This window comes from Diospyros lotus, chromosome 14 (genome assembly GCF_014633365.1).
Source record: "Diospyros lotus cultivar Yz01 chromosome 14, ASM1463336v1, whole genome shotgun sequence".
In the NCBI taxonomy this organism is placed as follows: Eukaryota; Viridiplantae; Streptophyta; class Magnoliopsida; order Ericales; family Ebenaceae; genus Diospyros; species Diospyros lotus.
In genome coordinates, this window is record NC_068351.1 from 5,462,293 (window position 1) to 5,486,670 (window position 24,378).

A 24,378-nucleotide genomic window follows, 5' to 3' on the forward strand; every position below is an offset into this window, starting at 1 on the left:
CAAATTATTTTTTTAATTTTTACATTCTTACATGATTTAAAATAATTTAATTTTAATTTTATTATTATTATTTTTTTAATTTAATTTAATTTTAATATATACTTTTATCTTGTAATTATTTATTTTTTAATTTTTTAAATAATTTAAAATAATTTTATTTTATTTAAATTTCAATATATATTTTAATATATTTTTTATTTTTTAATTTAAAAATTAATTTAGTGACGGGCATACCCGTCGTTGATCAGCGACGGGTATGCCCGTCACAGATTTTTGAAATATAATATAATTTTTATTTAATTTAATTCAAATTTTAATATATATTTTTTTTATTTTAAAAAATTATTTAGTGACGGGAGTTCCCATTGCTGATCAGCGACGATCATTCCCGTCACAGATTTTCAAAAAATAATTTAATTTTTATTTAAATTTTAATATATATTTTTTATTTAAAAATTTATTTAGTGACGAGCATACCCATCGCTGATTAGTGATGGGTATGCCCGTCACAGATTTTAGAAATATAATTTAATTTTTATTTAATTTTATTTAAATTTTAATATATATTTTTTTTATTTAAAAAAATTATTTAGTGACGGGAGTTTCTGTCACTGATCAGCGACGGTAATTCCCCTTTCAAATTTTCAAAAAATAATTTAATTTTTATTTAAATTTTATTATATATTTATTTTTTTATTTAAAATTAATTTAGTGACTGGAATTCCCTTCGCTGATCAGCGATGGGTACCACCCGTCACAGATTTTCAAAAATATAATTTAATTTTAATTTTATTTTATTAAAATTTTAATATATATTTTTTATTTTTTTATTTTAAAAAATAATTAGTGATGGGAAGCCCTGTCGCTGATCTATGACGGGAAAGCCCGTCACAGATCAGCGACGGGGTTTTCCGTCACTAATTCCGTCACTAAAATATTGTCGCTGAATTCCGTGATTAAATTTCAGCGACGCGGGTTTTAGTGACGGAATTTGTCCATCACTAAATTGTTTAGTGATGGATATTCTTATTTTAGTGACGGATTTTTTCGTCACTAAATTTGATTTTTCTTGTAGTGCATTGAAAGGTTGATTTTATGTTATGCATGTTATGATTTTCGGCATTAGCATGTTATGTGTTGTCCATGTGGGACGTGGGTTGTTAACCTGTGACGTGGCCCTTGAGTGGCAGCACTCGGGATGCGTGCCAATGATACCGAGACGGACTTCACCCTATGGCACTCAAGTGGCGGCACTGAGAATGGACACCACTCCAAGTTCCTTTGAGCAATAGCATTAATACCGAGATGTTGTTGATTACAGGAATAGTGCTGATGTGATACTCTTGGGGCTAGGGTTGCGTTGGGTTTTGGAATGCTTTCGAGTAGGAGCATAATGTCTAACAATGATAATGGGGTGATTCCCGGGTTCATATGTCGAGGTTGTCCCTCTTAAGCAAGATTGTGTTTGCCAATGGGTCGATGTGGTCGTGTCGCCTTTAGAGATATTACATTTTCCTCGGTTAAGGCTAAGTGCTATGTGAGTTTCTCTTAGGCTAGGCATGTCAGGATTTATCGGTTTTATATATGATTTTGCATATACACATGAAAATATTTTTGAACTCTCACTTAGATGATTCAGCATCTAATTTGGACTATGTCCTTGGAATATTCAAACGTTCCAGGTGAAAGCAGTGGCGTCAAGGGAAAGGATGTCGTCGAGATGTAGCTGCTATGTTTAGTTTTCGTAGGTTTTTATCTATGATTACGATGTTCAGAGGTTATGTATTATTTTGATATTCTCATGTGAAACATTGATTTAGTTATTTAACTGTAAAAGAAATTTTTCGGTTATATATCATTGAGGTTTCGATCTTACTTCCACTGATGTGATTGATAATACCTGTCTTAGTCTATTAATTTTTAAATTTTGATATGCTGAGAAGGTACAATCGGGATTGTCGGAAAATGATTATGATGAAGGTATGTATATTGAGAGGCTTATGTTGTGTGTATGATGTTGAAAAAAAAAATATTCTCAAAATCTCGAGGTAATGCGCATTCTGAGAAAACGGGGCGTTACAACTCTTCCTCATGACAAACATGCCATCGAGTGTAAATGGATTTAAAAGATTAAGTATAAATATTATGGTTCTATAGAGTGGCACAAAGCTTCCTTAATGGTTAAAGGGTACACTCAACAAAGGTTGGATTTTATTGACACATTTTCCCGATTGCCAAGTTAGTTACTATCAAAATATTGCTTGTTCTTGTTGCTATGCGTAAATGGTTTCTTGTTTAGCTTGATGTTAACAAGATCTTCGTCAATGGTGATCTTTTTTAGGAAGTTTATATGGATCTCTCTTTTGGTTATCAACCTCAAGTTCCTGTTCCTTTTCAGGGGGAGAAATTGGTATGTAGATTGCTTAAATCCATATATGGTCTAAAATAGGCCTCCCAACCAAGGTAGTTAAAATTGAGATTTTAAGTAGGATTGAAAAATGGTCTATAAAATCGGATCGTAAAATCGTAAGATTTTAGAGATAATTAAAAATACCATTTAATTTTTGTAAATATATATTTACTATAATATAATTTTATAAAAAATAAATTAATATCATTTAATAACCTAATTATTCCTTATTATAGCACAAAAGATGGTGTTTCCAAAATATAACTCAAAAACTAGTAGGTTGGTATAAGCAATTTAGAGGTAAAATATAGCTTAAAATTCTTTAGACGATACTTCCAATGTCTTCCATCATATTTAAGTTACAATTTTTACTTGATTTAAACATTGATTAAATCAAGTAAAAACTCGATTCAAGGTTGGGTGGTCCATTAATTAATTACCTGTTTGTCTTAATTTACTTATACAATCAATGTTAAATCAAGTTTCAATTCAGAGGCAAAATATAGCAATTCGTTGCATAAGTTTCAATGTTAGATGCTATGTGACATTCAGACGTTGGAAACATCCTCTAAATTGCAATTTTAATCAATGGAGATCTCTAAATCATAAAATCGTTTAGGGGTCTTTGAAGCGTAAAATCGTACACGTAAAATCGAGATTTTATAGGATTTTACCTCAAATTAGATTTTACATGAGATTTGAATCGTTTGAGGGTTTTCAAAGCATAAAATCGTATACATAAAATCGAGATTTTAACAACAATGCTCCCAACAATGGTTTTCTAAATTCTCTCATGCCATCATTCAGTATGGTTTTCAACAATCAAAATCTAACTATGCTTTCTTTACCAAGGGTAATGGTTCCTCTTTTATGACTCTTCTCGTTTATGTGTATGATATACAGGTTCTGATATTACTGTCATAAATTTCCTTCACAGACAGTTCAAACTCAAGGATCTTGGCCATTTGAGGTATTTTCTTGTCTTAGAGATTGCTCAATCAACCAAAAGTATTTTCTTTTCTCAACGACATTACACTTTATAACTTTTGAAATATACAAGTTTTCTAGCTAGTAAGCATACTTCCTTACCTATGGTACCTAATCTAAAGTTGAGTTCTTTTGAGGGTGACTTACTTGAGGATGCTTTTATCTATAAAAGGCTTATTAGCCGGTTGCTTTACTTAACCATTTCTCGGCCGAATATTACTTTTGTAGTTCACAAACTTAGTCAGTTTGCATCTCATCCTAGAAGGCCAGATCTTAATGCTTCCCGTCATCCTCTTTGCAGCTTCATGCCTTTTCTAATGCCAACTAGGGTTCGTGTTTAGATTATTAGAGGTCTATTAGCGAATTTTGTGTTTTCCTTGATAAGTCTTTAGTCTCATTGAGATCTAAGAAGCAAAGCACAGTTTCTCGCTCATCAACTAAAGCTGAGTATCGACCTCTAGCTTCCACTGCTAGTGAGATTACATGGATTAATCAACTTCTAATAGATTTTTAGGTCTCTCCCTCAACTCCTGCTCTGCTTTTCTATGATATCCAAGTCGCAGTTCATATTGCCACCAATCCGGTGTTTCATGAACGCACCAAACATATAGAGCTTGATTGTCATTTTGTTTGAGATAAGGTTGTTGATGGTTATATCAAGCTTTTTCCTATTCGCACTCAGCACCAATTAGTTGATGTGTTTACTAAGGCTTTACTAACTGTCCAGCTGTTTCCTTTATTGTTCAAGATGGCCATTCTTAATATTCATACTCCATCTTGAGGGGGAGTAATAGATACTCTTGTTATATTTCTGGTTATGTGTACTGTTAGTTAGTTAGCTGTATATGAGTTAGAGGCAATTGATACAATTAGTTATAATAGCTGGACGGTTAGTTAGGAGCAGAGCATGTATCATGTATTTATAGCTGTGTTCAACTCATTTTTTGAAATAAGATCGAGAGGTATTTTTTTTCTATTCTCTCCGTGTCAATACACCCCACACCTAAAGAAAAGGGATACGTACATTAAGAGAGTTGACGCCAACACGAACATGGGCAGAAATAGGAGTAGTAAATGACAGCTCCAGTCTCACATCAAACACTACAGTGGGAGGGAGTGCTTGAAGCTGCTGTTGCGCACTACAGATTAAATCAATGAACAAGAAATGGGAGTTAAAAATCAGCAGTAGGGGGCAATATATTATACATAAAAAATGTACTTTGTGGGGGATTATCCACCTTTACTGAGAAGCACACACACACACACACACACACAACACACACATATGTATGCACAATAAATTTCAATGCATGTGCAAAACATTCAGTTCACATAGTTGTTGTCTGAGTTTTGAATGAGAAATACATTTTATTAAACTGTATTCTTCAAACGAAGTCAATCTGTAACTAAACAATGATTTTTCGTGCACAACCTTGAAGATGGTGGTTGTGCGTATGTGCTAACAATCCTGAAAAATGGAAGACCAGAAAGTATACGCAAAGTCAAAATGTAGAAATACATATTGTACAGTCAGACACAGACGCTTTAATCATCTCATCCATGTCTTAGTATTTTGTTCTCTCTTATTAAAGGTAGAAAGACGGAAAGAAAATACCGAGTGAAGACTTCTGCAGCTCGTTGAAACTCTTGTGTCTGAGAAAACCAAATTCCATAGATTTTTCTGACACCATTTTGATATCGGAGAAAGGGTTGTCGAAGATTTAATTCAAAATGGCCGTCAATAATTTCGACAAAGTATCATGTTTACGGGCGATCTACATGGCCTGCCATAAAGCGCCTTATAAGGTGGCATACCAATACTAGAATGATGACTATTGTTGTAGGTGAATTCTACTAGTGGCAGGTGGTCATCCCAACTTCCATGAAAGTCTAGCACACATGCCCTCAACATGTCCTCTAATGTCCATATGGTCCTCTTTATCTGGCCATCTATTTGTGGTTGAAAAGCGGTACTAAATCTCAACTTCGTCCCCAAGGCATCTTGTAACGCCCCCCAAAAGTGTGAGGTAAAATGAGGATCCCGATCCGACATAATACTAGATGGGACCCCATGCAATCTCACTATCTCCTCAATGTACATCTTAGCCAAACGGCTCAAAGGATAAGTCTTCTTAATCGGCAGAAAATGGGTTGATTTAGTCAAACGGTCTACTATCACCCATATAGCATCATACCCCTTTGTTGTCCTCAGCAGCCCTGACACAAAGTCCATAGATATGTTGTCCCATTTCCACTCTAGAATGGGTAACGGTTGTAAAAGGCTTGCCGGCTTCTGATGTTCTGCCTTAACTTGTTGACATACTGCACACTGGGACACATATTTGGCCACATCTCTCTTTAGTCCATCCCACCAAAACTGTCGTCGTAAACCTTGATACATCTTCGTCGTGCCGGGGTGAATGGTATAACGAGACTTATGTGCCTCCGCCAGAATTTCCTTCCTGATCCCAGCATTATCAGGCACACAAACCCAACCATGAAATAGGAACATCCCATCGCCTCTCTGACTGAAGCCCATTGGGGAAAACTTTCCCACATCTGCCAAAATCTGGGCCAGCTTCACATCACAAGACTGTTGTACCCTAATCTGCTCCATCAAATCTAGATGTACCCTCAGGTACGAACAATACACTGTAAGTCTCTCCTCGAGTTCGGAGATAGACATCTCCCCCATCTGCCTCAAAAGCATCTACTCTTGGACCATCATAGCTGCTATGTGAGCTCCTCGGCGACTCAAAGCATCTACCACTACATTGGCCTTCCCCGGATGGTATAAAATCTCACAATCATAGTCTTTCAGTAGTTCCATCCATCTACGTTATCTCATGTTCAACTCCTTTTGTGAGAAAAGGTACTTTAGACTTTTGTGGTCAGTATAAATCTCTACCTTCTCTCCGTAGAGGTGATGCCTCCAAATCTTGAGTGCAAATACCACGACTGCCAATTCCAAATCATGTGTGGGGTAATTCATCTCATGATTCTTCAACTGTCTCGAGGCATATGCATTTACTCGCCCATCCTGCATCAACACACACCCAAGGCCGGAGTGCGACGCATCACTGAAGATGGTAAACTTCTCCCCACTCCTGGGAATAGCCAACACTGGCGCTGTTGTCAATCTCTTCTTCAATTCCTCAAAGCAACGATCACATGCCTCGTTCCACTCGTACTTGACTCCCTTCCGAGTCAATTTCGTCATAGGCAGGGACATTCGGGAGAAACCCTCAATAAATCTCCTGTAATAACCGGCCAGTCCCAAGAAACTTCTGATGCCCATCACTGAGGTTGGTCTTGGCCAATCCATCACTGCCTTCACTTTCTCAGGGTCCACTGAAATACCCTCACTGGATACCACATGCCCTAAGAATCCCACCTGTCATTGCCAGAAGTCACACTTACTGAACTTGGCATATAATTGCTTTTCCCTAAGTCTCTACAAGGCTAACCTGAGATGGTTCTCATGCTCTTCCAAGCTCGGCGAGTAAATGAGAATATCATCAATGAACACAATGACAAAACGATCCAAGTACTCCCTGAAAACCCTATTCATCAAATCCATAAAGACGGTCGGAGCATTCGTCAGCCCAAATGGCATGACCACAAATTCGTAGTGGCCGTACCTAGTACGAAATGCAGTCTTCTAAATGTCTCCTTCTCTGACCCTTACTTGGTGATACCCCGACTTCAAATCAATCTTAGAAAAGACTGAGGCTCCATGTAGCTGGTCCAACAAATCATCAACTCGGGGAAGAGGGTACTTGTTCTTCAACGTTACCTGGTTCAACTGGCGATAGTCTATGCATAACCTCATGGATCCATCCTTCTTCCTCACAAACGAGACCGGAGCTCCCCAAGGTGAAGCGCTAGGGTGAACGAATCCCTTCTCAATCAACTTCTCAAGTTGCATTTTCAATTCTTTCAATTCATTCGGGGCCATTCTATAAGGTGCCTTGAAAACTGGCTGGGTTCCTGGCATCAACTCTATGGAAAACTCTACCTCCCTCAGTGGCAGCAACCCTAGCAACTCATCAGAGAATACATCAGGAAACTCACGGACTACTGGAATGTCTGATAGTTTTGTATTGTTCTCCTTACCCGTGGTCACAAAAGCCAAATATGCTTCACATCCATGCCGCATCAATTTTTTAGCCTTCATCACTGATATCATAGGTGTGGAACTCATCGGTTTAATGCCTCAATACGATATGACTGGCTGCTGGGGTGACTCAAAGTGGATAACCTTACATCTACAATCCACTTTGGCATAATGTTGGGATAACCAGTCCATGCCCAAAATAAGATCAAAATCATGTATGTCTAGGATTATCAAATCCCCGGGTAACTCCTTATCATGCACCATAATCTTACAATCTCTATAGATTTCACTCCCCACTAACTCGACTCCTCCCGGTGTAGACACGATCAAGTAATAAGGCAACAATGTAATAGAGAATGGAATGTGGCACACAATCCTAGGTGCAACAAATGAATGTGTAGACCCCATGTCAAACAAAACACGCACATCAATGTCATATAGGGAGAGAATACCTTGCACAGTGTCCTTTCCCTTCTCTGCCTCTACTGACGTCAAAGCGAATGCTCGTCCCTAGGTGTGGGGTCGACCAATGTCTGTGGTGCCTTGTCGTGGTGGAGGTGCCAATGGTGGTGTTGTCCCCTAAAGTCTCGGCACTGATTGCCTTTGTCCCATCTTGTTGCCTTGGTTCTCATACCTCTGTCCTCCTTGTTGTGGTTGTTGTCTGCAAATGTTAGACGTATGCCCCTTTCTTCCACACCGGTAGCAAGTCACCTCCCTATTGCCCGTTATACCTTTCCCTTGTGGACAATCGTTCTTCATGTGCCCCAACTGCCCGCAACCGTAGCACGCCTTACATACACCTCGATGTCGCTTCCCACAAGTGGTGTAGGGAGGAATGTCAGCTACCTTACCAGAAAACCCCGGTGCTCCCTTCCTTTTCTTGTCATTGCCTTGCCCCTGAGCTGAACCTGGTCCCCTAGCAGCTGCCTGAACTGCCCTTAGCTCACTCCTCTCCTTCTCTATGATATGTGCCCTTTGCACCAGTGTAGCATAATCCGTAATCTGTGCACCAGCTAGGTGAAATCTGATGTCCACTAGCAAACCTCTTTAGAACTTGGATGCTTTCTTTTCCTCGGTACATACCAACTCAGGAGCGAATCGTGCCAGAGAGATGAACTACTCTTCATACTGCGCCACCGTCCTATTGCCCTGTGTCAGCTCAATAAACTCATATGTCTTCTGATCTCGGACCCAAGCTAGGAAGTAGTTAGCATTGAAAAGCTCTCTGAACTCCGCCCATGACGACTCCCTGCCCACAAACCTTTATCGAACTATCTCCCACCACCTCTCGGCTCCTCTCGAAATAGATATGTGGCCAACTGTACCTTCTGGGTGTCACTGCACCCTATCGTCCTGAGATGCTTCTCCATTGCCATCATCCACTCCTCTGCTGCCAAGCCGTCGGTCCCTCCACAGAACTCTAAAGGTCTCAGTGCCATGAAATTTCGTACCAACTGGCTCCCGGTATTGCCATCCACTCCATGGGGCTCCACCTCCTGTGGCACTGGGTTTGAAGTCTGACCATTAACGTTCTCATCCAGGCCTGGTTCATTCCTTGCTCTAGGTGGTACTTGCTCTGGCCTTCCCTGATGCGCCATAAAATTCTCAAAGTGCCTCAACATGGCAACTATGGTGCCCCTCAGCTCACCAACCTCCTGGCGCAAGTCTGCCACTGACTCCACTGGAGTGGCCGATGCAGGTGGAGGTGTAGGGGTAGGAACAGGTGTAGACTCAAGAATGGGTCTAAGAACTGGAGTAGGGATGGCCCGGTTGCCTCGGGCACGGGTCGGCGGTCTTCCTCGTCGTCCACTCATTTCCTGCATGCCAAACGACCTTTTAGTACTCCATCTTAACTTAGGCTTACTAAACCATTAGACACAATTCTAACTCTACCCAAACCTAGGTGTACAGAAACTCCTCTCACTTCCTAACTTATGCTCTGATACCAAAATTGTAAGGGCCCACTCTTGAATATTCCCGCTAGCATAGGACATATGAAAGGAGGTCATCACAGAGATGATATAGAACAAACCATAAATAAATAGACATCTCATTTCATTACAAGCAGCGGAAACTAAATTAAGGTTCAGCTACATTCCTAATACCTCATGAGTTTGGGCTCGAAGGCCATACAAATAAATAAGAGGCTCTTTTGTTAAGTAACAAAATAAAAATCATTTTATCTCAAGTCTCACCTAAACACCAATCAGGATCTTCAAGATAGGACGCGTCTCCGTACACCACTATCCCTGGGCCTTAGTCCCACTGGACTCACCCCCGAAAATGGTCTTTCCTTTACCTGGAATGGTAAGGAAGATCAAGTAAGCCACAAGGCTCAGCAAGTTCGAAAAGCAATGAATAGCGAACAGGAACCAAGAATATGGTGACACCAAAAAGAATAATCAAGAACTCGACAGCTTTATACAAGATTCAAAATTTATAACTTTATAAATTTCAATTTAAATGCATCATGTCACTATATATTACTATGCAAATGTGCATATGAAATTAAGTGTCAGAATCAAATCTCGTAGGCTCGCAAGCCATCAATTCACATATGCCGACGTGCATTCATGTAAATAAAATTCACAAATAATATGGAACCAACCTGTCGGGCTATGGTCACCTCGTCCCGCGCCAGGTGCTCTAGGGTACCCTTTCCCCCGCGCAAAATATTAGGTGCGCAAAGATAAATAATACTGTGCCACATAATATGATCATATTGAATGTGTGTGAAATGTGTCACGCATTTACTTCCACATCTATATAAACATCATGAATTTCATCTCACAAACCGATGCCACAGCTATATATATATTTTATACCCATCTCACAATACTAAATAGCTTTTCCACTTATATCAAATATGCACACCAAATATAATAATTTACTCATGAATTAGTTTAATCAATTTACTAATGAATTCGTTACAATTTATTTGTATGCATACCAAACATTTATATATGTATTTTTCTTTACATATAATTTGAATTATTCGATTTAAGACGTCAAAATTAGGTAGAATGTATTCTGATATATATATATATATAATTAAAGAAAAACCAAAAAAAACTTCTGGACCAAAAATTCTCCTTTACAAAAATAATTATGAGAGAGAATCATTTTATGTATATAGTTATATATATATTTCTAGGTGGGACTTTAAATTACAGAGGGTGCGTGGGTGCATGTGTTTACATATATATATATATATATATATTACTTACTTGGGTGCCTTTAACTTATAGTGGGAGTGTATACGTTTATATATATATTATTTATTTGGATGCTTAAAATGTGTATATATATATATATATTATTTATACTATTTGGGTGCCTTGTGCTTTCAGTGGGTCTACTTTTTGTTAACATAAGACTATTAACGTAACAGAGGCTTAAGAGAGAGAGAGAGGGAGAGCTTCCAAGCAAGCAGTTACACTGACGCACATATATATGTATATGTATGAGAATGTAATGGGGTGGGTCGGGTGGGACAGGGGGACATTAGGATGGTTGCATAATATATATATATATATCTATACGGTTTGAATAAAGCATGGGGGTATCCAAATAAGTAGCGGGATTACACTGTCGCACTTATATATATATATATATCTATATGAATATGCAAATGATGGATTGGTTGGGACAGAAACAGGGGCGTGCGTACATGTATATACAAGGGCTGTTAGCATATATATATATGGATGGAAATACTAATGGGTCACTCAACTGGTACAACAATGGTGGTTGTTATATATATATATATAGATGTGTGTGTGTTTTGCTTGGAACAGGGGAAGAGCGCCCAGACTTGCTGCTTCAAACTTGCAGCTTCTCCGTGCGAGTATATAGGTATATATATATATATAATCTTTATTTACCCCCACAAAAGAACAAAACTTCTGTAAAGAATAGAAGTAGGCCATTCCAGAAGTAAACCTTGGAATAAATCAAACCCCATTTGGATACATCAAAGAGACTCACAAGGAATAGAAAAACAGAGCCATAGTTGAAATATAGTGAAACAAAACAACAGATAATCATATTTCACGTAATGCATAAGGAGTGTATGGATAGAAATTTGAACTTGAGAATGTAATAGAAATACAGGAAAAACTTGTCTGATGAGGTGCAAAAACTCCCCAACAATAGAAAACACACAGCAATGAGTGAAGAAGAAGATGCAATGCAATAGTGGGCAACATGGGTATATTATAGGTGCTGAAAAGTAGGGATATGGTCTCTGAAAAAAAATAAAAGATGCAGCAGAAAAGGCTGCTAGACTGCATTGTTCCCCCCTCCCAAAAGACTGATTTGTCCCTCCCCTTTTTTTTTTTTGTAACAGACAAGCTTTTTGGGGCATTTTTGACATTTGACAATTATTTTTATTTTTATTTTAATTTCTTTTTCTTCTCTTTTTTTTTTCACATAAAAAAAATTTAAATCTCTTTTATCATTGGGCCCAAGCCCAACCCAACAATTTATTTAACCCACTTAATAAACCCATGAACACATTTAATTATTTAAATGGTGTCCAAAACATTAATTTCTCAAATTCTTATAAATTAGACCCATACACTTAAATTCATGATCACATGCACCAAGAAAATTTCATATTAATCTAAAATAATTTCATGCCATCAAAATGAACTGTTAAAATACTTCGACCCACATTTAGAATGCCCTTGAGTTAAAATTAAATATGAAAAACACCTAGGCCCAATTTAGGGTCATTACATTGCATATATATATATAAACAACATGCAAAGGGCATGTGGCATTAAGTTATATTTTTTTTAAGGTTAAAATGTTAATTTGGTCTTTATAATATATTCCAATAACTCTAATATACCAATATATATATATACATATATATTCCTCATAATATAAAAAGAATATATACAGACAACATTCTTGCAGTGATAGCTTTGCTCAAAGCTTCTGTCATCCTTGTCATTAGTTCGTATAGAATAGAGGTAGTGGTTGGAGATTCACCCGAGTGGAAGTCGTTGTCGGCTATATAGGAGAAGAATCGTTGTCGGCCATAGGAAAAGAATAGGGCTCTGTTTCACTATCGTTGGTTGAATGGAAGACAAAGGATCAAAATTTGCTCTAATACCATGTTGGCAAGAGATCAAATCATATATTTCATTCTTCTCTAAATTATTACAGAGTTAGAGTAAATATATATATATATATATACAGAGCTAACCTATACAAAAACAAGTATTACGGCTATAATTGTAGATCCATGATGACCCTATGATTGAGGGATTACGGTGCATGATTCTAGCATGTGATATCTCTTCAATAACTCAAGAACAACTCACGCCAACACTTATTTTCCTAATTCTTTCAAATTGAATAGGGAGGAAATTGTCATTGGAATTGAAAAAATCTACACTCTAAGTCGAGAGAACGACAATAATGCAAGAACGTTGGTTCATAACAATTTACAAAATTAAAGCTATTATTAGGTGCTTTCTAATGAACTAATTCTTGGCATTAAAATATTATGAACAAATTTATGAAATTATTTACAATTTTAGATAAAGAAATTAGTTTAGGAGTATGGTCAATAAATTAATTAGTGAAACTTCTCATTTTTCTCTATTTAGGGGGCGTTTGTTAACCAAGATATGGGAAGCATCTCGGGGTTCTATCCTTTTCAACATGTTTATTAAATTTATCTGACAATTTCTGAAAAAGCTATCACAAAACTTGTTATCTTACATTTTACAGATAAATTTATTTGGCATTCCCCTCTAGATAAATTTATCTGACATTTTACAGATAATTAAATATAAATTACATGTATACCCTTGTATAAAACCTCACCTTAAAACATCCTTCATGTTCATCTTCATTTCCTTTTATTTTCAATTGTTATTCACTAGTCATCTTCCTTTCATCTTCACCTTTTCATGAAAATAGTAGAGGAAGATTATTCATTAATTGTCGTTTCATCTTCACCCTTCCATAGAAATAGTAGAGGAAGGTACATGTTCAAATCTTCTTCATCTTCTTTTATTTTCTTTTCTTCGCTGTTAATTGTTGTCTCTGCCGCAATCTTCTTCTATTTTTTATAAATCTTCTTCTCCACTTCATTGTATATTGTTACATTCCTAAAATCATGTTTGTGTATTTGTGTGTATTTTTTGTTCACACTGGCTGGTTTCCTACGAAGGAGACATGGTTATTTAGTAGGTTATTCTTCCTTTGTGTGTGTTCAATTTCTTGTGAAAATATTATTTGATCTCTAGAATTTGTTTTCCTTTTATTTGCTTTAATTGTTTTTCGATTTTGAGAACCGAGCTCTACATTTGTCTGCATTACTAATATATTATTTTGACTCTTTTACCTCTCTTTGAGATTGCTAAACACTTTTTTTTTTAAATATTTCTATTTTTTGCATCTTAATAATCTTTCAATAACCTTGTTTTCTTAACAACACTTCCATTATTTTCAACTTAAAAATCTTATTATGCAACTTATTTACAATAATATTACAGTTTTTCTTTTGTTAAACATTGAATTTTTAATGCAAAATTTTATTTTATATTTCGATTTTATATGTGATAAGTGTCTTTTATACACATATTTTGGTCTATAAACTTAGCATTTATACATTCAATGAGCATGATTTTTACTTGATTTGGTTATATATATGGTTATGTAGATGTGGAGCATGTGTTGAAGATAATTGGAGCAAAAAGTGATGATGATGTCGCATTTTTGGAGCTAAAATGGCAGTACAGGCAAGGTCAAAGGTCCATTCAGGGTCGAGGATGATGATGTCGCAAAGCACCGGAAGAATGACGTCATTGGTGAAGTGTTAGAAATTAAAGAGAAAAGGCTCATGGCGTTGTCACGCAAAGCATTGCGTGATAGGGTCGTGGTAAGAATTATTTTCTATGGCTCATGGCCTTACCTGTAACACCCCAGTTTTTTTGAGCGTGTTATAACTTAGGATTTTAGGAATATAAAAAGTTTTCATATCACAATAGTTGTCACACATCACACAATATCCCAAAAACCCTAATTTTTACCTTCTCAACTTAACAAACCTAATAATTGAATAGCTAAGACAGGCATTAAAATTTCAAATGCAGAAGCTAGATCAAACCTGATATGGTTCCCAACCATAATGCTTTATCATAACATTGTTCAAGACGTCTACAAAATGTATTACATCACCTCTCGTAAATGATAACTGAACATCTTAAACATATCCAAAATTACATAGGTTCGCACATAAGCATACAACAGTAGTAAATTAAGCTTATTCTTCAGCTATCTCCTTTCCCTTAGAGTCGCTCGTCGAACCTGGAACGTTTGAATATTCTAGGGACATAGTCTAATTAGAAGATGAATCTTCTAGTGAGAAACTCCAAAAATAGTTTATATCGATGCATGATCAGGTATAAAATATATGAGAAGACAAGGAGAACTACTCCGAAGTGCCTCGTGAACACGTTAGCCTCCTCCAACGAGAGCTTTCTCAATGGCGCACGCATAGTGCCTCTTAGGAGGTCCTTAACCATGTCACTTCGGCCCGACCTCATAGCACTCATGCAAGCACCACATCCGTTATCCCTTAGACTCACAGTCTTCCCCACGAGAGATTTCTCGATGGCGCACGCATAGAGCCTCTCGGGGGATATCCGACTTTTGCCCTCGGCCAACAACAAATAGGTACAACAGTATGGCCACACGAATTTTATAAATGCAACAGTTAAAAAGCCAATAGCATATAATTTTCAGAAAAATACATTTCATATATGCATTATGATTTCACGTAAGAGAATAACAAGAGTCTACGTACAAGAACTTCACAAAACACGTCTCATGCAATAGAAATCTCTCATAAGAGAATAAAAAATAAGATTTGGAGTATAAGAGTCTCACCTTGTTGGTTTATCTCTTCGACGGTATAATTTCACAACAAACGGCCTAGGTTTCTGCAGAAAATACATGTTTCGATAAACCTAAACCCAAATATTTTTATATAGGATTGAAGGGTATTAAATTAGGGGCATAACTAAAAAATTTGAAGGAAAATAGGCCTCTCACACGTGCTCATGCGCCCTCGGAAGGTGGCTCATGCGCCTTCACGCGCAACCACTTTCGGCGCGTGTATCTCACGCGCTATTGCCAGATTTCGGACAGCATTGCGTCATTTTGGTATTTCGGTCATATCTCCCTCGTAACTCCGATTCGACCCCCGTTTAAACCTACGCGACTCTCTCTTCCCCCTCTACAGGATTATCAAAAAAATGGACTTACCTTAATTTTTTGTTGACTGATTTTGGCGAACTCCGGTGAAGACCCGCAACTCCGACGAGGCTCATTCTCCCCAGCTTCTCCTTCGATTCCTTCCCGCCTTCTTGCCGAACTTCCTACTCTCTCTCTAGAGCAAGCTCCTCCTCTTAGAGTGCCTCAACTCTCAAAGTTGTTTGGAATGATTTGAGAACAACCCATGGTGCCTTTTTATAGATTTCTCCAACCAATCACATTATGCCACTTGTCACAATTTTAGCCATGGACTCCAAAGACTCAAACCTATAATTGAATGGCTTTTGAAATCCAAAGATAGAATGAATTCAACTTTTGAAATCCAAGCTAAAACCCCAAACTTCTTTCAAATAACACTTTGGCCCTTATTTCAAGTCCTCAACTTCAATATTTTACCACATAAGCTCTTAATTTTATCCTTATTTCGTTTGGATATAATTTTCTAATTACAATTACACCCTCAAACATCAAATTTATCGAGATACTTAAAATTTCAAAATTAATAACTCAAAATTACTCAATATATACGATTTTTCAGAAACCCCTTACCATCATTCGATCGTTTTAGGCTACAACTTAGCTTAACCGAAAACCATTTCTGATTTGATTTCTTTCAGCATCATAAATCTCGCCTCGAGACGCTCATCAAAAATATACCTTTAACCTTAGGTATCTAAGCTCTAGGGTACTCCCTATGACTGATTCGGTCACTCGTTGTCAATTCAAACATATTTTCGGTATTTTAAATTCACTTAAAATACGTGGCATCTTCACAAAAATATGGGGTATTATATTACCGCGGAAAGCATTATGTGGTAAGCCCGTGACAAGATTTTCATTCTGTGGCTCACGACCTTACCGCGGAAAGCATTCCGTGGTAAGGCCGCGGTAAGGCTTTAGGCTTCGCTAAAAGGCCGTTTTGAGCTCGTTTCCTTTCAAATCAAGTGGAGATGGGCTCTCTCAAGGGGCACGACTTTGAAGACCTAAAAAGCACTATATAAGAAAGGATTCTTGGTAGATTGAAGAGCTTTTGGAGGAGGACAAGACAGCAAGTCTAGGAAGAAGAGGGAGATTTTCTTGAAGATCTTCGATTTGGTTGTATTTTTCTATTCTTTCTTCTCTCCAACATCATGAACTTTGTTTTTATTATTCTTTCATTAGTTGAAACTATGTTAGGCTAAGTACTTTGTTGCTAGGGTGATTGATGAAACCTAGTTCAATGATGGTTTAACTAAAAGTATTTGAGTTTTATTATATTCTTGTCTTTCAAGTTAATCGTTTGTTATGCACTAATTCCATTTTGATGCTTAGCCGCCATTAGAATGTGTTTGTGATTTATATTGCTTTCGAGAGATTCAATATAGATTAGCACTTGGTAATAAATGACATGAGGTTCGATAATAGGTAGAGATACCGTTATGCCTCGTGAAATCTTATTTTGATGATCATTGTGGATAAATGCATGTTTGTATAGTTGCAGATTAATTAGAAATAATTAATCTCATATGTAAGCATAGATTCAATCGACCATCGAGAGAGGCTTTTGATTAACTTAGGATCATTGATTTTTAGCTCCAAACAAGAATTATAAAACCCGATCACTGAAAGATTAAACCTATTAAAAAACTACAGTGGATTCATGAACCCTAATGCATTAGATTTCTACATTCAAAACCTAAAGAATTATTTTGTGTTTTCTATTTAGTGAGTTAGTTTTACTTAATATAAAACTTCCATTGAGTATTCTTTTAATTGTGTGTGGTTTATTAAAGCTAATAGTGGTTAAAGTAAAGATCAAAAGCTAATCCTCATGGGAATGATACTCTATTCATCATTATATTACTTGTTGCGATTTCGTTCACTTGCGAGAAAGAATACGTGAACAAGTTTTTGGCGCCATTGCCGGGGATTGGTTATTTTGATTACTACTTTAATTAAGATTAGCTTTAATACTTGTGTTGCTTCATTTAATTGTTGACCCTAAACTATTTCAATTTTTACTGTGTTAGGATTGAGATAGTGCATGCGGCATTCAGAACGTCTTGATCATGTTGAGTTTGATCCGGAGATTGAACGAACCTTCCGTCAAAGACGTCGTGAACAGAGAGTACAAAGGGGACAACAACAGAGCAGTATGGAAGACAACGAAAATCAGCTTGTTCAAATGGAGCGTGCTGTTGAGATCAATGAGAGAGATATCTTGATGGGGGATTTCATGATGCCCCCTGTTGTTGAGAACCGGTCAAGCATAGTCTACCCTCCATATGGGCATGATAACTTCCAATTGAGGCTGAATGTGATAAATTTGTTCTCCAACAACTTTCCATTCTATGGGAGAAGTGATGAAAATCCACACTATCATCTCTCTCGTTTTCTGGAGTATTGTGGCAACTTCAAATATTAAGGGATCAATGAAGAAGCACTTAAGATTCGATTATTTTCTCATACTCTAAAAGATAAAGCTCGGGAGTGGTTGGATTCATTGCCACCCGGTGGCATCACTACATGGGTGGATTTAGTTCTAAAGTTCACGCTAAAATATTTTCCACCGGCTAAGATTAACAGGCTCAAGCATGAAATTCCAACCTTCCAACAAGCCGAATCAAAAAACTTTCATGAGGCATGGGAAAGGTTCAAAGAGTTGCTGAGGAAGTGTCTAAGCCATGGTTTTCCACTACCAGCCCAAAATCATTATTTTTACGCTAGGTTAACTCCTTATAGCCGTTCAGCGGTGGATTCTACAGCAGGTGGTTCCATTCGAAATAAATTAGTTGGGCAGCTTCATGACCTTTTCAAGACAATGAGTGAACAGTTTGTGATGTGGCCAGATAGAAACTCACATAAAAGATTAGCTGGAATACATGAAGTGGATGTTAACACGTTGATGTTGGCCAAAATCGACACACTATCAAAGTAGATGGAAGCCCTAAAATATTCTCCATCATTTAATATGGTGCAAGGTTCTCTTCCAGTTTGTGTAACCTGTGGAGCAACTCATCAATCATCCAAATGTCCATTGCTCATTATGGATTCTTCTTTCACAGAGCATGTTGCTTATGCACAGAATTTTTCGCGTCAACAAAATTTCCAGCGACCATTGAATAATCCATTTTCTCAGACTTACAATCCCGGCTGGAGGAACCATCCTAATTTTTCATATGCCAACAATCAAGGCATTCAAAACCCACAAAAACAAGGGACACCAAATGAAGAAAAATGAGGATTGGAAGAAGCGATTTCAAAGCTTCAAGAACGAAGCAAACGGACTGACACAGCCATTAAGAATATTGAAAATCAAATTGGGCAGCTGGCAAAAATCCTAACAGAAAGGCAACCAAGCACGTGGCCAAGTAATACGGAAGTTAACCCCAAGGAGCAAGTGAATGCGATCACAACAAGGAGCGGGGTGCAGTTGTCGGAAATCCATGTTAAGAGACCAAGTGTGGCAAAAGAAAATGGTACAACTAAGGAGACAACTGATCAAGATGATGAGCCCGGAGTAGTAGCTAGAAAAGTGAAGGTTGCTCTGCTACTGGTCAAGCCTTATGTTCCACCTATTCCGTTTCCTCAAAGGTTGCGCAAGCACAAGTTGGATAAGCAATTTGAGAAGTTCCTAGAGGTATTCAAGAAGCTCCATATAAACATCCCATTTGTTGATGCTCTAGCTCAAATGCCCAGCTATGTGAAATTCATGAAGAAAATCTTATCAAATAAGAGGAAACTAAAGGACCATGAAACCGTCATGTTAACGGAGGAAAGTAGCGCCATATTGCAAAACAAACTACCACCGAAACTTGAAGATCCAAGGAGTTTTACTATTCCTTATACCATTGGTAGTTTATTCTTTGAACGAGCTCTATGTGATTTGGGTGCTAGTATCAACCGAATGCCTTACTCTATTTTCAGGAAGCTTGGATTAAAAGAACCAACACCCACCACTGTTTTTCTTCAATTGGCTGATAGAAGTATCAAATATCCAAGGGGAGTAGTGGAAGATGTTTTGGTAAAAGTAGATAAATTTATTTTTCCTGTTGACTTCATCGTTTTGGACATCGAAGAAGATTATGATATGCCCTTAATTTTAGGGAGACCTTTTCTTACCATAGGGAGAGCTTTGATTGATGTCCAACAAGGAACACTTAAGCCTTAGAATTTATGATGAGACGGTTACGTTTAATGTATTTAAGACTATGAAACATTTTAATGGCAATGAAAAATAAGTCTTAATGAGGGATGGCATTGTTCATTTAGTAGAGAGATATGATGACCCTAAAGAAAATTGCATGGCTAACTCTTTTGATGAGCAGGAACAAATTTTGGATGCCAAGAACAAGGTCGTGGTCGTGGGCTCTTTAAGAGAGAAGCAAAAAGATTGTCCATCCAAAAGAGACAAACTGTGTTCTTTGGATGTTTCTTCTTCTTTAAAAGCCAAGCCACCAAGTCATGAAAAGGAAAAATTGGTAAGGGTGTTGAGGGAGCAAAAGAAGGGGATTGGATTGAAACTTGCTAACATTCAAGGAACAAGTTCATTAAATGGCACCCACAAAATATTGATGGAAAAAGGATTCAAGCCTCCTTGAAGATGGAGGCTTAGTCAAGCTAATGACTTTAAACAAGCGCTTATTGGGAGGCAACCCAATTTCCTATCTCTTTCATTTATTGGCATGTTGCGTTTTTTTTCTCTTCTTTTCTTTACTTTGTGTTAGGTTAGAGTGTCACTCTTTAGGATTTTTACACAAAAACAATGTTGAGGTCATCATAACAGCATCCATACTTGGTGTTTGATAAAATGCCCCAACCGATGTTCACCTGCATATTGCACCTTAAGTTTGGGATTGTGGGGTTTAAGTCTAGGGGGAGTTTGGGCATCCATTTGACTCTGTCTACTTCATGTCGTTCTTATTCATTATTGCTCTCTCATGTTCAAACTTGCGCATTGTAGGTACATGTTCGGAAGTGATAATGCAGTCGAAGAGTCGTCCTACACTAGTTGTTTGCAAAGGCAAAGCCAATGTCGAAAGTTCCAATACCTCAAAATGAGCATGTGTTGATCTATCTACCATCACAACCTTGACACTATGAATCAGGTACATTCATTCCTTTTCTTTCTCTTTGTTCCATTGGGACAATGAAACGTTTAAGTTTGAGGGGAGGTTCACTATGGGCAGCTTGCATATGCCGTATGATTTGGTTGAATGGTATTAAAAAAAAAAATTATCTTATTTTGTTGGGTAGACGTGCCATCAATGATGAAGCTTATTTGGTACCATTTTGATGAAACGAGTAAAGATAATGATGTTATTCATTTTGTTTTGTGATTCATTATCCATGTTAGACTAATTTGAGCACAAGTGTCAGGAGGTTCAATGCATAGGTTGACTACACTACTAGGTTTCCATTTAGACTTTTGCCCTTAAACCAACTTTGTGAGCAACTTAATCACCGAATATAATGAAAAGGAAAGTTTGGGGAAGGTTGAGCCATGATGACAAATGTTGAGGAATGTGTTAACTTCGTGCATGTTAACAATTTATGTGGAATGTGTTAGGCATACTAAAGGAAGCTAGGCAATGACCATAGGCTAGTGATCTAATCCCTATGTCACTATGTCGTGCACCAAATTAAATTTGAGCCTGCATATATCTTATACCTTTCTTTATAGCTTGAATGACTTGAGTGATTATGCCCGTATGGGTATCTTAAAACCTAATGCCCTGTGGTCATTTAGCTCTGGAGACATCGGCTGAAAGCTCGTTACAAGGGTCATTCAGAAAGCTTAATAAGTGAAGGCTTGCACATAAGATATCTAAAAAAAAAAAAAACGAGATGGAGCATAAAATGCACTCGTTTAGCAAAAAAAAAATCAATAATGGTGCCGATGTTTGTAACTATTAGGGATTGAGAACACTGGTGGGTTTGACTGTCTAGTGGATGTTAGCATGCCGAAACATTCAAAATAAAGGAGAGTCTTCACAAACCGAGACAACATCATTTTTGGCTGAACCTAACCAAATCGAAGCAAGAAAGAAAAAAGTGATTGAGAGCACCTAGGGATTGAATGAAAATACCAAGTTTGGGGGTGGAGTGAATATCACGAGCGGGAAAGTGTACAGGACCATCAAGGGGTCGGGATACCAACAACCTTATGCATGATATTGTACTTGACAAGATTCGCACACACACACATCAAAACATGGAATAGGTCCAAAACATTTGTGTAGCATTACTGGAAAACTCTATGTGAATTATGAATGATACCAAAATCTGAGGCTACTTGGAAAGTTATCCAACTTGTAAGTGATTTTGAAATATTAACTATTCTCTACTTGATGGGTGATATAGTTGAGTCGATAATCTTGCTCGGGACGATCAAGAGTCTAAATTTGGGGGTATTTGATAAGTGTCTTTTATACACTTATTTTGGTCTATAAACTTAGCATTTATACACTCAATGAGCATGATTTCTACTTGATTTGGTTCTATATATGGTTATGTAGATGTGGAGCATGTGTTGAAGACAATTGGAGCAAAAAGTAATGATGATGTTGCATTTTTGGAGTTAAAATGGCAGTACAGACAAGGTCAAAGGTCCATTCGGGGTCGAGGATGATGATGTCGCAAAGCACCGAAAGAATGACGTCATTGGTGAAGTGTTAGAAATTAAAGAGAAACTGCTCAAAGTGCTGTCACGCAAAGCATTGTGTGGTAGGGTGAAGGATCATAAACGAGGAAACATAGCATGCAACGGAAGCGGTTTAAAATCAAAACCGTTCCTCGTATTGATTAGAATCTAGGAGACTTACTTTTACGGCGGATTACCGGTCGGAATAGAGCGATAGGAGCAGGATGAGCGGGAGCTACGGCGCGTGGTGGAGACGACGGCTGTCCTGCGATCCTTCGGCTCCTTCGCATCAGAACTTGGAGGCTCTCTTCGGTCTTCCGAAATATGACTCGAACTCGTGGCCTCCCTTCGGTGAAGAAGAGCAAAAACGACCTTGGATGAAAAAAACAACCAAAGAGAGATATATATAGGGAGAACCCTAGGGTTAAAACCCTAGTGGGCCAAACCCTAATGGCCAAGTCCATTTAATTAATTTTCTAATTGGGTTAGCCCAATTTAATTAATTAAACTAATGAACTATTATTTTATTCTAGCCCAATTAATTATGGACCATCCTGAATAAAATAATTCTCTCTTAATGTAATTCACCCAACAAGCCAAATGTATTAAAAAATACATGAGTTACATCGAGCTACCCCGGGGACCAAAAGACAAATTATTCACGGCTACTAAAATGACCAAAATATCCCTGCTACCTAGTAGCTATATTTTATCATTCTAAGTGTTCCAACTATCACCATATGGTAACACTGACCCCACGAATAATTTTGCATATGCCATGTCTTTGACCTACTAGTGTAATGACGAAAATACCCCTCTGCGTAACACCCATCATTTAGAAATGAATAATGTACTAACACCTCTCTAAATGATTTCTACCATCCTTAGATCACTAGTCCAATAATCCGTGACTACTCGAATGTACTTGCTTATCACTGGGAGCTACCCAGAAGCACACACTCTTAAGTCACGTTCCCAGGGCCCTGAATTATTTGATTATTCTTGGACAATCACAAGGGGGTGAATCACAGAAACTATCTTGTATTAGTCTGTCTTAGCTAATTAGAAACCATACTCCCAACTCAAAAGGATATTGATCTTTGATAGACCTCACCTACAATGAATCTAAGAATACAGCTCTAGGTTCACTAGACCACCAACTAATACTCAAGTATTAGAGTACTCGTCCACGTAGTAGCAGTGATAGACTAGCTCCATGATAATTAGTACTTTGTCATTAGCTTCTATCACAGGTCCACTCTATGCATTCCAAATGCGCTTGTACAATTAGAGTAAACGGACTGTTTACTGGCTAAGGCAAGCCATCCTCCATTAGGATCTATTGCACAATGATCTTATCATGATAGAATGCCCAGTTCTATCAAAAGATCAAGAGTAATATTTTCTTGCTTATTAAGTACCCATGATTCATGCCTAACTGTGAAGAACGACCCATCACATGAATCACTTACTTAATAGCATGGACACCTTTCCAACAATTAAATGCAAATAATATATATGCCATAAACTGAATAAAAGAAACATCATTACCATAAATTAAACAAAACGTGTCTTTAGGGCATACATTTCCAACATAGGGTTGTGGTAAGAATTATTTTCTGTGGCTCACGGCCTTATCGCGGAAAGCATTTTGTGATAAAACTGTGGTTGAAGAAGTATTATGTGGCTCACGACCTTATCACGGAAAGCATTCTGTGGTAAGGCCGCGGGAAGGCTTTAGGCTTCACGAAAATGCCGTTTTGAGCCCATTTCCTTTTAAATCAAGTAGAGATGGGCTCTCTCAAGGGGCACGACTTTAAAGACCTAAAAAGCACTATATAAGGAAGGATTCTTGATAGATTGAAGAGCTTTTGGCGGAAGAGAAAATGGCAAGTCTAGGAAGAAGAGGGAGATTTTCTTGAAGATCTTCGGTTTGGTTGTATT

At 37.5% G+C, this 24,378-nt stretch overlaps 1 protein-coding gene and 1 non-coding gene across 2 annotated transcripts; one reads left to right on the forward strand and one right to left on the reverse strand.

The window, feature by feature from the left end:
- Window positions 1-17,835: 17,835 nt before the first annotated feature.
- LOC127790153 (uncharacterized) lies at window positions 17,836-22,422 on the forward strand. Its single transcript, XM_052319448.1, has 3 exons — window positions 17,836-18,108; window positions 19,120-19,777; window positions 22,310-22,422. The coding sequence occupies exons 1-3, from the start codon at window positions 17,836-17,838 to the stop codon at window positions 22,420-22,422; spliced, it is 1,044 nt and encodes a 347-aa protein (XP_052175408.1).
- On the reverse strand, window positions 18,376-18,482 carry LOC127791268 (small nucleolar RNA R71). The gene has a single exon (XR_008020908.1). It is a non-coding gene; the product is annotated as a small nucleolar RNA R71 (small nucleolar RNA).
- Window positions 22,423-24,378: the final 1,956 nt, after the last annotated feature.

Bases quoted from the DNA above. Each gene is read 5' to 3' on its own strand.
- LOC127790153 (XM_052319448.1), top strand. From the start codon at position 17,836: ATGCGGCATTCAGAACGTCTTGATCATGTTGAGTTTGATCCGGAGATT. The intron at 18,109-19,119 runs GTGATAAATTTG...CAAATTGGGCAG, and splicing joins ACTTCCAATTGAGGCTGAAT to CTGGCAAAAATCCTAACAGA. The intron at 19,778-22,309 runs GTATCAAATATC...ATGGTTATGTAG, and splicing joins TCTTCAATTGGCTGATAGAA to ATGTGGAGCATGTGTTGAAG.